This window comes from Myotis nattereri, assembly GCF_964212035.1.
Source record: "Myotis nattereri genome assembly, chromosome: 14".
Classification (NCBI taxonomy): Eukaryota; Metazoa; Chordata; class Mammalia; order Chiroptera; family Vespertilionidae; genus Myotis; species Myotis nattereri.
Window position 1 is genome coordinate 26,116,851 of NC_138089.1, and position 12,457 is coordinate 26,129,307.

Sequence of the window (12,457 nt, forward strand, 5' to 3'; positions counted from 1 at the left end):
ACCAAGACCCCTTAGTGCAGGGAGCCTCCCTCTGTCCTTCCAGAGGGCCAGGCTGGGCACATGAGGTGGACGGTGGGTGGGCTGAGTGTGAACTGGGGGACCCGCATCGCCAGCCTGAGGCTGTATTGTCCATGTTCCCCTAACCCCCTGCCCGTGAGCGCCTGCCAGATGCTGCCCTCGGCCCCTGCAAGCCGCTCCTACCATGGCGAAGCCCACGTCCGCCTTCTTGAGTGCAGGACCATCATTGGTGCCGTCTCCTGTCACAGCTACCACCTGCCGCTGCTCCGTGTGGGTGCTGTCGATGATGCCTGTGGGAGGGGGCAGGGGTGTGCTCAGGGCCCTGGGGTGCTCCATGGGGCAGGGACAATCTGGCCAGTCCTGAACCACAGGAGGACACAGGACTGGGCACAGCCTCCTCTTTGTCCCCTCCCCTGCCTTGCCTGCCCCCCCCCCCCCTCGTGGTTCTTCTCAGCTCCAGGGTCATCCATAGCTCCCAGCACCTGCAGGGGATGTCGGGCATCTTAGCCCAGTACTGGCTTACAGCCCTCCATGGTCTGGGCCTGTTCACCTCTCCAGCACCCTCTCTTCTCTCTGCAACCCATGGCCACCCCAGCAGCCACCCTGGCCAGAATCGCTGCCCCCCTGCCTGTGCTCCAGGGGCTCCAGGGTTTTTCCAGGGGCCTACCATGTGCTCCCCCAGCACCACCTCTCTGGGAGGTTCAGTCACGCCTGAGGAGGTCTAGGCTGTGCCATTCGTCAATGACCCCTGACCCACTGTACTGGCCTTGCTCTCTCTCTAGACATTTATCCTCAATAAAATCCTCAATAAATAACAGAATGAACAGATGTCATGTGGCCCCTGTCACTGAGCTGGGGCCAGTGGAAAAGGATGGGTGAAAGATCTCACTGGGCATGTGTGGAGTTTATGGGCAGGACAGAAATTTGAGTGTCAACCGTGACATGTCGCTCTCTCATTCTGCACATCAAATGTGTCACCAAGGCCGGAGGATCCTGGCTCCAAAATCCCACTGGGATCCTTCTGCTTCTCTCTGTCCGCATCCCTTCTGCCTCACTAACCCAGGGCTCCCATTCCAATCTGCACAGCAGTGCCTGAGTCTGAACCTGGCCCCCAGCATCAGCAGTCGTTCTCTCACTGCCCACTTGGCCTTGGAGGGACATCTGCATTCTTAGCTCTGCTCACAAGTCCTCCATGGTCAGAAGTTGCCCATTATCTGATCATCTCTTCTCTCAGCCCCCGGCCATCCCTCATCTGTGCTTTAACTACAGGAATGGCTCTTGGTCCTGCAGAGCCGGCTCCACTTGGCCCTGTCTTTGCACAGGCTGTTCCCTCAGCCAGCTCCCTGTCACCCACCTGCAGGCTCAGCTCAGAGCCACTTTCTCTGGGAAGCCTCTGTGACCCCCTGCAGGCCCTCACCCTAACTGATCACTGCAGCTCCCATCCGTCCACGTGCCCCTCTGTCCTGAACCTGGCAAACAGCACAGCCTGTGGAAGGAGGGAATGAGTTCCCTGACTTCGGGCACTGTGCTCCCTACCCCCCCCCCCCACCCAGCTCTTTGTGACCATGCAAGTTCCACCTGCTTCCAGGCCCAGCTCCAAGGCATGTACTCGGGAGTTGTCCCGGCTGCGTCCCAGCTGACCCGCTGCCAATGACTCTCCAGCCTCTGTCCACTTGGCACTTGCGGCCTTCATCCCTGCAGGGTCCCCTGGCCTGCGTGGGTGCTTCTCCAAGGCAGAGGAAGGGCTGGTTTTTCCTCTGAGGCTTCTCAGGCTGGCACTGACCTTTCCGCAGGCCTCCTACTGCTCCCAGGAGAGGGGGGAGCTGGGAGGACACCTTCTACCAGACCCCTGTCCACCACCTGCAGTGCTGGCATGGCCCTGCCATGCACGGCCACCAGGGGCCTTCCTGCGGTCACCTCCTGTGGTCACATCCCTATCCTGTTTCTCTAGACCTCTCAGGAGCTGTTCATGCTGTGGGACACCCCTTCCTCTTCACCAGGCTTCCTTCCTTGCCTCCTGGCCCACTGCTCCTGGCTGTGCTCCTCCCTCTGGCTGCCACTCCTTGGTCTCTCTGCCCGTCGCTCAGGTGTGAGGTCCTGGGTTCACCCCACCTGTGTCTTCACCTCTGGCCAGCTGTCTCCTGAGCCCTGACTCCACGGATAGCCATCTGCCCTCCAGACATCTCCACGTAGGTGTCAGAGGGCCTTCAGCTCAGCCACCGAGTTTCCCCTCAAATCTGTCCTTCTCTCCTAATTCCTAACACCTAGCTGCTGCTCAAAAACCACGTGCATGCTGGTGGGCAGCCGGCTCTGAAACAGTGGAGACTTATGGGATCCTGGACCCGTGTCTGCCTCCTCCCTCCACCACATCCAAACAATTGCCAGGCCCAGCCCTTCCCCCACAGAACAGTTCTCAGACCTGCTGACTTCCTGTCCACCAGCACTGTCACCACCCGGTCCAGGTGTCACCTCTCACAGCTGGACAATCCTGGTGGTCCCTCTGCTTCCGGGCCACTCTCCACACAGCAGGGAGTGAGCTTTCTAAAACAGTGCATGTCCCTTCAAGGCCTCCCACAGTCCCCACCCTGAGCTGACCGTGCGGGCCACTGTCTGGTGTTCTAGGCCCTGCATGAGCTGAGGCTGGCACCTCTGTCTCTGGTCTCCTCCTCTGATCGCCCTCTCCCCTAAGGTCCCAGCCCAGCCAGCTGAACATCTTTCCACACCAGAAGGTGCCTGGAAGTCTTTGCCTCTGGGCTTTCACAATGCAGTTCCCTGCCCTGCCTCAAACATAGACACTTGCTCCTGGCCCCCCCAAACCATCTTCCATGGCCTGTGATTTGACACCAGCAGAGGGTCTCAGATCACCCTTCTTTTCCCCCAGTGAAGCCTTTATCTCTATGTAGGGAAACCAGGTATTTACTATCTGCTGGATGGAACCTGAACCATGAATTCCAAGAGGGAAAGGCTATGACTACCAAGAGCAGGGCCCAGCAATAGTAGATCCTCAGTAAGCATTTATCAAGACAATGAGTGAATGAATGAACGAGTGAATGAGTGAACGAGTGGCTGAATAAGAAATGGGGATGGAAATTGAGTGTCAGAGTTGGAGGGACTTGCCCAAGGCCACAGAGCAAGTCATTGGCAGTGCCACGACTCGTACCCAGGGCTGTGTGACCCTGAAAGTACCCAGCATCTGGCCACCTGAGTGGACTCAGCAAGGGTACATTCTCTCTCTGGAGGGAGACAGGGAGGGAGAAGGATGCTGGTTGTGGGCCTCCACCATCAGATTGCAATTCCTAGGCCATCCTCCAGGTCTCAGAGACCAGGCAGATTAAAGATCTTAAACTCCCAAGCTCTGGGGCCAGACAGAGCATCAATAAATGAAGTGTGCTGAGTGTCAGAAAATAATGAGTATTGACGACGGCGTCAATCATGAGAGAGCAGGATCTGTATAAAGTCATTCAAATTCAACATAAAAGAGGCGTTGTACCACCCAAGCAAAATACATCTGTGGGCCCCATTCAGTCCTCAGGCCATGAGTTTTGGCCCTAGACAGGCAATCTCATTGCTCCTTTAGGAATTGAAGCCCAGACAGAAGATTCACAGCCTCCTCATCTCATTATGGTCCTTAGGAGGCCTCCAGGGCTGCAAAGAGGGCAAGATCAGGGTGTCCCACATGTGGGGAGCCCCAGGCAAAAGCCCTTTTGTCCTGGGAAGAAGCGGTAGGTGCCAGGGAGGAAAGGCTGTAGGGGCCTGGCACCTGGGTCTCAGAATTGCCTGTGCCTGCCCAAGTCTTACCTTTGACCAGGGTGTGCTTGTCTGTGGGGGAGGAGCGAGCCAGCACCCGCAGCTTTGGCCAGATCTTGTCGATTCGCTCTTGCTCAATCTGGAGAGGGATGCAGGAGGGGGCGGATTGGTGGGGTTGGGGAGAGAAACTGAGGGCTGGAGAAAGGAGGGAGGTGCCTAGAATCACTGGGCTCTTGGCACATTCGCTGGTTTCTGGACAATCATGCAGCACCCATGCCTCCCAGTCCCTTCCCCTCCTCCCCCCTCCATCCAAGCTCACACCTCTGAGCGCCCTTTGCACTGGGCCACATACCTCCCCCTTCTCGTTGCGGATCCTCTGGTTGAACTCCTTGCCCTCAAGGCACAGAAAGTCCTCCCCAGGATGGATGATGCCACACTTGATTGCGATAGCCCGGGCTGTGTTGATATTGTCGCCGGTGACCATGCGGACCGTGATGCCTGCCCGCTGGCACTTCCTGATGGCTTCTGGGACCTGGGTGGGAGGGCAGGCGCCATGGGGGTGGGCATCACCTTGGTCAGGCCGTCCCTGCCTTCATGGATTCAGAGTGAGCCCCACTCACAGGCAGTGCCACTGTAAGGGGCCTAGCTGACCAGGAGCTGCTGATGGCACATGGACCATCTCCACCCCTGCTTCTCCCATGGAAGGCATTATTAATCAATTGCAGCACCCTCTGATTAAACCCTGATGTGGCCTCAGAATTCTTCTCTGTAGAGAGCCAGGCAGCTGCCACCTATCAGCCATGATAGCCCACCCTAGGATAAAAACAATGTTATCCAGACCTAGGCAAGGACTTTGAGAAAGGACCCAATAAACACTCCCTCAGATCTGGCCCCTTGAGAGTATAGAACACTCTTCGACTGCACAGGATCTTGTCTCTGCTTTATCCACATGCACATTTCCTGCAAAGCCAATGATAAATATATTTGTGTATTTTTAGTTTTTTTTGTGGGGGGAGGGGAATTGCATTTGGGGACATTTTATTTACAGAATGTGACACTGGCTTATAATAAATGCAAATGATTATGTTTCATGTAAAGTATGACATTTCCCTGTGAGAGTAACAACTGCCTCCTGCCCTCTCTGTAATACTGGTATCTGGGCCAATCAGGCCAGGCAGAGCTAGCCAATCAGAGGCCAGCAAGGCCTCACCCTATCCCCTCACCCAGACCCCAACCTTATGCAGAACTGTGGATGTGGCCAGCTATTAGGTTGCAAAAACCAGCCTGGAGCTGCCAGAACACAGATCAACTTTATAGACAACACAAATCAACTGGACAAAACTCTTACCCATGGACAGTGGCAGATAATAAAGTAATAAGGCAATATTTGGTGCAAAAAATTTTTTTTAGCAGGAGAGGACATGTCAAGGGCAGAAAACCCTATGTACTAAGAGACCAAAGCACTGTAGCACCTCTGGACTGGAGGGGCTGAGTCCCACATCCCACTCCTGCACATTTCAGTACCTGGGAGCTCACGTCCACCCTGGGGGTGTCTCAGGGAGCTAAATCTGCCAAGTCACTGTTGAGAGAGTTTGAAGACTGTTTGGGGCTGAAATGTGCCCTCCCCGCCCCCCAAGATACACTGACATCCTCACCCTCAGTACCTCAGAATGTGACCTTATTTTGGAGGCAGGGTCTTTATAGAGGTAATCAGGTTAAGATGAGGTCATTAGGGCCTGGCCAGTGTGGCTCTGGTTGAGTGTCAACCTATGGACCAGGAGGTCCCAGTTCGATTCCCAGTCAGGGCACATGACCAGGTTGCAGGCTCAATCCCCAGTGTGGGCCATGCAGAAGGCAGCTGATCAATGATTCTCTCTCATCATTGATGCTTCTATCTCTCTCTCCCTCTCCCTTCCTCTCTGAAATCAATAAAAAATTTTTTTTTTTAAAAAAAGACGAGGTCATTAGCGTGGCCCTCACCCAATGTGACTGGTGTCCTCATAAAGAGGGGACATTTGGACACGACTCACACACAGGAAGAAGGCAGAGGTCAGGGTGATGCTGCTCCATGGCAAGGAGTGCTGAAGGTTGCCAGCCGAGCACCGAAGCCGGGGAGGGTCCTGGGACTGGTCCCTCCCTCACAGCCTCAGAAGGAACTGACCTGCCCACACCTTGATCTTGGACTTCTACCCTCCAGAACTGGGAGACAGCACCGTTCTGTTGTCTGAGCTGCCCAGGTTGTTACAGCAGCCTTAGCAAACACAGAGAGTTAGAATGTTGGTCCAAAACCTGACTGTTGATGACTCCTGCCTGCTGGTCCCTTTCTGCCTCCAGGATTTTAATAACAAGGGTCGCCTTGAAAATATCTGGCCTCTGTCCACACCTTTCTACAGCATCATCTCAGGTCAGGGTCACTGCCCAGCCCCGCCTCAGCCTCCCTGCCTCTGGCCTTGCCCCTCTTCCCTCTTTCCCCTACCCTGACCACCAGGAGCATGACCTGCTGAAGCTCAGCCTGTGTCACCTCCTTCAGGGGCTGCCCCTGGTAGAGGAAATCCAGGCTCCTAAGAATGACCACCTTGTGGCAGAGTGAGGAACAAATGGCATGAGAGGCAGGTCAGGTCCTGATAAGAAGGCCTCTCCAGCTACGAGTTCCCTAAGAGGCCTGCTCTGTGGTGGCAGGTAGTGATCTCCCTGTCATTGAGGTACTAGCACGGGTGAGCTGAGCATGGCCTCTTCGAGGTGTATGTCCAGGGTCAAGGAGGAGCCTTCTGGGGCCTACTCAGGGGTGGGGGTCACATGAGCAAGGTTTCTGCCTTGTGCCGCAGTGGCTGCTCACATAAGCAAATGTGACCTCTTTTTATGGAGCCGGAGGGAGTGGGGATGTGGAATGCCCACATCCTGTTTACATAATGTATCCTGTCCTCACAATGGCTGTCGCTGGGACTGCAGCCCCCCGCTGTCTCCAGTCCCAGAGGATAGGAAGGAGCCACTGTTCTTTTGGGGACGCATACCTTATGTGGCTCCTGCCCTAAAAGAAATAGTTTAGGTTATATTTGTTTCAAAGAAACTTGAGGTCTTGGAGTTGGAAGGAGCTATAGGTTGTGACTCTGACCTATTTCATTGCCTAGATCTCCCCCCAGGTGTTCCCGACAGAAGGCCGGCCAGCCTCTGCTTGCAAGCCTCTGATGACAGGGCGCTCACTGCTGCCCGGCTGATTGCTCCACAGTGGAACAAGTCTATCGAGTCCTTCCACATATTTCACATAATTGTCCTTGTATTCTTGCATGGAGGCAGGGTCTTTGTCTTTGGTAAAGATCTGCATAAAGGGCTCTGGGAGCACAGGGGAGGATGCTGTTACTTTAGAAGGAAGTCGGTGGGGAGAAGAAATCTGCGAGAGCTTCCTGGAAGAGAGGACATTTGAGCTGCTTCTGTTCAGCCAACACTAACTGAGGCTCCGGTGCCTGGCACGCTGCCTTGGCTGTGTCCTGGCTGCAGAAGATTGTCCCGTGAGGTGCACAGGCAGGGAAGGTGGAGGGGTGCTGCCGATGAACCGCTGCGGGAAGCCTGGAGTGGCTGAGGCTGAGGCTGAGGCTGAGGCTGAGGCTGAGGGAGGGCCATGAGGCTGGAGAGGGGCCTGAGGTCCAAAGGTGCTCGAACCAGAGCCTTGCTCCCTCAGGCCTGGGAGCCATGGCACATTCTGAACTGGGAAGGTTATTGGTGCCATGTTTTAGAAAGACTTCTGCTTTCAAGACTGTCTCAGGGAGCTAAACTGCCGACCTGGAACCCCATTCTCTGGGTCTCCCCCAAATAGGTCCGGTGGGGAGAAAGAGGAGGAGGCTAATTATTATGGCCCCACCCTTCTCTCTGTGCAGTGGAAGCCTCCCTGCCTCCGGACAGAGGGCTTAGGGCTTTGCCCTGGGCTCCACCTCAGCCTTGGTTTCCTCTTCTGTGAAATGGGGATGACAGTCTCCACCCTTCAGCGAGGCTGGACGTTCCTGTGACAGGGGCCGAGCAGCACCAAGCACAGGGCCTGCAGATGCTGGTGACGAGAATGCATCTGCATCCACACCCCAGAATTCCTTGCTTGTGTTGTTCTGCTGGGGGAGGGGAGGGGTGCGAGGGGTGTGGATGCAGATGCAGGGTGGGTGGGGTGCAGTGGGCATCTGGGCATGAGGAGGAGCCGGTGGTAGTAGTGGGATGGATGGGCACCCCACCATGACTCTTGGGTCAGATACTTTAGGGGCCTGTGACCTGCCTCAAATGTTGGGGTACTCAAGACAGACCTGGAAACACCTGAGGGGCCTCCCTGGCACCTGAGATACTCCACTTCCTTCCTGGGCAGTGGCCCTCCTAACTGGACGCCTTGGTTGTGCTTCAGCCGGTCCTGCTTCATGCTTTTGTGTGCTGGGCATCTACATTTCCCCTTCTGCAGACATCTCCTTAGGCTCTGGGCTCTGGAGGGTGGGTGCTGCCCATGGCTCGGAACCCTCCAGAGGGCCTGGCACAGAGAAGGTGCTCTGTAAATGGCGCGCATTGTGAGCCAGCTCGGTGCTTAAGTCCCTTTAAGTCTGAGCTGGGGCATGAGATTTTATGCATGGCCAGATGCATGCGTTTGGATGGGGATTTGCAAACCCTTCACAAATTAGCTCCAAGATCCATTTCTAGCCTTTTTTCTTATAAACCCGACTGGGGTATTCACTAGTCTCCAACACTTAGCAACCCTTCCCACCTCCTTGCCTTCGCCTGTGCTATGCCCTCTGCCTGGATGTCCCATCTTTCATGGGAAATGCTCTCTACTCATAAGCCATCCTTGCTTTCTCCAACCCCAGGGCATACTTCCTTCAACTGCTCTCAGTACCTCCTCCTATTGCTCACTCATTCATTTATTTGGCAAACAGCTATTGAACGTTTAATGGTCTGGGCGCTGAGGATTCAGAGATGATTAAAACTCAAGCCCCAGAGACATCAATCTGCTTGAAATATGCTTTCTACATAGATAAAGTAGCTATAAAACTTAAAAAAAGATTCCTTCTTTTGCTAAAATTATCCTAAATATTTCTCACTGAGGAAAAACAGCCAGGAAATGGGCGCTTCCTGTTTTCATTAAATAAAGGCTTTTAAACATCTGCTGTTTCTGGTGACAGCCGGTTGTCTGTGACTCCAAGGGCTCCCACACCCCCGGATAACCCAGCAAATCCCAGACGGGCACACTCCTGATGGCTTTCTCCACACTGGCCTCAATTAGCCTCAGAAAATGTACCTGCAGTAGCGTCCTATGGTGGAGTGCTTGGCAAGACTGTGTTTATCTGTTCTGTCCTGGTCTTCTTGTGGGAGGAAGGCAATCTGAGGTTCTCCCCCTTGACAGATGGGGAAACCAAGGAGCCAGAGTTTGTTTTCCTGTGGCAGCTGCAAACTGAGTCTGAACGCGCTTATCAGGCCCAAGAGGTGGTCCAGGCTGAGGTTTTCACCCTGGCCGGCCTCAGGGCTGCCCAAGAGAACTTGACACAAACACACTCACTGAAGGCAGAGAGATATTCCCCAAGGGCATCCAAGACACGGATGAGGGTGCTGTCTCTGAGGTGGGAACTGGGGAATAGGGGGTAGCAGGGGGGCTACTTCACCCTGTCTGTGCCACTCAACCACTGAACTGTTTGAATTGGGCTCCACGTGCATAGATTACTTAGCCTGAATAAGAATAAAAGAACTACACCTGCCAGTTTCCTCAGGCCCCGTATCCACCTGCCCCCTCCCTCTCTGGGAGATGCTGAATCAACAGGTAAGAGCTTTATACCTTTGAGTAGTGTCATCAGTAACTCCTACTGTGAATGTCCAACTTTCTCATTGCTTAGATGGGGAAACTAAGGCCCCGGGAAAAGACGCACGGAGGTCTTCTGTGAAGGAGTGGCAGGCACAGAATTAGAACCCATGTCCCTTGACTGCTATTGTCACTTCAGTAAGTTGCTGCGCTCTAACACAATTTACAACTTCTAAATCTACATCCCGGGGGTGAGCCAAGGTGAGAGAGATCACCAACAGGGATGTGCTGACTGAAGGGAGGGAAGAAAGGGGTGAAGGTAAGCCTTCCAGTCAGCTGGTTCAGAATGTCTGAGCTTGGAAGCGACCTGAGGGGCACCTGGGCCAACCTCCCATTTTACAGAGGAGGAGACTGAGGCACAGAGAGGGGAAGTGGCTTGTCAGTGGCAGGGTTGGGGCTTAGACCCAGGCCCACTTTCTTTACTGTAGAGGCCTCCAGGATGAAAGTGCACCCACGTCCTGCTGGGTGGGGCAGCAACCCCTCCCACAGCCTGAGCCTGCGGCCACGTCTCTGGATGATCATACTGTCAACAGAAAATGCCAGGGACCCAGTTCAGCCCCTCTCAGGAATCTTCTCTTCTCTCCTCACCCTCCTGAGGTACTTGCCTTTTCTTTTCTTTTTAAACTATATTTTATTGATTTTTTTACAGAGCGAAAGGGAGAGGGATAGAGAGTTAGAAACATCGATGAGAGAGATACATCAATCAGCTGTCTCCTGCACACCCCCTACTGGGGATGTGCCCCCAACCAAGGTACATGCCCTTACCAGAATCGAACTTGGGACCCTTCAGTTCGCAGGCCGAAGCTCTATCCACTGAGCCAAACCGGTTAGGGTGCCTTTTCTTTTTTTATGGCACCCAGGAGAAGGTCCTGGGGCAGGAAGACAGAAAACCTGTTCTAATCTGAATTCACTGGGCCACTTACAAGGAGAGACTTTGGGAATGTCACTCGCCCTGTTTGGGCTCAGTGTTTTTATCTGCATATTGGGGGTGTGGGGAAGTGTTTGGACTAGATCAGCAGTGCAAACCTTGAGTCGCCCCCCTGCCTCTTTAGTGGAATGTTTAGTCAGTTTAATGGGTGGTGACCAGAATTTAAAAAAGAAAGAAATACAAGAGAATAAGAAATACTTAAGTGCATTACATGACTTTGTGAGATTCTTATTTCAGTTAAGCATGTGTGTTTGCTGAGTCATGACATAAGATACATTTCTTATCATTGCACTCATGGCGACTTTCTACCCACCCCAGGGGTGTTTTGAGGCAAGGTGATGAGCCAGGAGCTCTGGGCATGTGGGGCTGGAGGGGGATCCTGGGGATGGGAAGGACAGGGGAGCTGCAGGCCAGCCTCATGCACTGTGCAAACGGACAAGTCTCCAGGGCTTGTGAGGAGATAACACATCACGGTGAAGCCTGAACCCATTAGCAGCTGGTAATGAGCAGGCGTCCCATATCGGGGCTGAAAAAACATCCTGTCTGTCCAGGGAGAGATGTGGTCTGCAGGAAAACGCATACGGGCTCTCATGTAAGCACCAGGGCACTAGTTGTCTTTGCAGTTTTAGGCTCTGGGTGGGAGTGAGGAGGTGTGTGTGTGTGTGTGTGTGTGTGTGTGTGTAAGATGAACACCAGGCAGTGTTAGAAGATTGGGGTTCAAGTCCTATCCATTCTCATTCATTCCTTTCACAAACACTTATCGAGCATCTTCTGCAAGCGAGGCTCTGTATTAGGGGTTGTTATGTGTCATTAGATCCAGAATAATGAATCTATTGGGGAGGGGCAGAAAGGAAGGGGATCCACATTTACGGATCACCTATCTTGTGCCACCCTTCCTATTGCCTGTATGTACATGATTTGGTGATTTCAGTATCCGTGTGTGTGTGTGTGTGTGTGTGTGTGTGTGTGTGAAAGCGCATGTGCAGAATACTATTATCCCATTTACAATGAGGAAATGGAGGCTCAGAGAGGTTATGTAACTGGTCCCAGGTCACCGCAGCCAGTAATGCTAGGCCTCAGGATCCCAGGTCTGTCTGATGCCTGAGCTCACACTCTTGCTCCCTCTCCCTGCTGCCTAAACGTGAAAGTCCATGTCTGTGACCTTCTTGTTTCTTTTGGTCTTTGGAATCAACATTGGGGCTGGAAACTTGGTGAGCATCTTGTCTACCCCTTTCCCTTGAAAAGGAGTAGGGAATGCCCAGAGGCTCTAAGAGGAGCAGGGAATGCCCAGAGGCCCCAGAAAATAGTCAGGGCAAGTGGAAAAGATGGAAGTTGCCACTGATGGAGGAGGGTGGCCCCTGGAGCACTGCCACCAATCCTACAGCGGTGGCCACCTGCGCCCAGCTGGGGCCTGGCCAGGAAATCGGGTCTAGACCCCAGGCTGTGTCAGTCCTGGGAGGAAGGAGAGGCTGGCCCCTCTCTCCTTGCCTGGTGTCCCTCAGGGTAAGTGACTCGCTCCATCTGTCCACATCAGTGTTTTGGAGACTTGAGGTAGCTCTCTCCTCTCCCCACAGCCTCTCGCTGGCCTGGGCAGCCTGACTAACCACCCACATCCCATCCTTCCTGCAAACCCTCAGTCCTGAATTCTCGGCACAGATTCAGCTAAAAGAGACTGAAGACCTACTGTAAGCTGAGCACCGCATTAGATGAACTTGGTACATCAACTCCCTCCATCCTCATGGGGAAGGCTGTGCTGTCGTCATTCCCTTACCCTTCAGCTCGAGAATCTGACCTTCTGTTAACTTTCTAGGTCTGTTCCTCTGGAAACCTGATCAAGGTAGACTGTCGGCTGTGACCCTAGGCAAGTTGGCGAGTGTGAACTAATTGGTAAACCGGATCTGGACGGAGAGAACTCTAGATGCTGACGGGAATACCACACTTGGGGTTGT

The 12,457-nt window shown here is 53.8% G+C and overlaps 1 protein-coding gene across 1 annotated transcript in view; it reads right to left on the reverse strand.

The window, feature by feature from the left end:
* ATP2B2 (ATPase plasma membrane Ca2+ transporting 2) overlaps positions 1-12,457 on the reverse strand; it is a 360,949-nt gene that overhangs the window by 17,765 nt on the left and 330,727 nt on the right. Inside the window, exons 16-18 of the mRNA XM_081105731.1 lie at positions 4,118-4,297; positions 3,817-3,904; positions 202-308 (exon numbers count right to left, since the gene is read on the reverse strand). Coding sequence (XP_080961857.1) covers positions 202-308; positions 3,817-3,904; positions 4,118-4,297 — 375 coding nt within the window. The remainder of the gene's footprint in view (positions 1-201; positions 309-3,816; positions 3,905-4,117; positions 4,298-12,457) is intronic.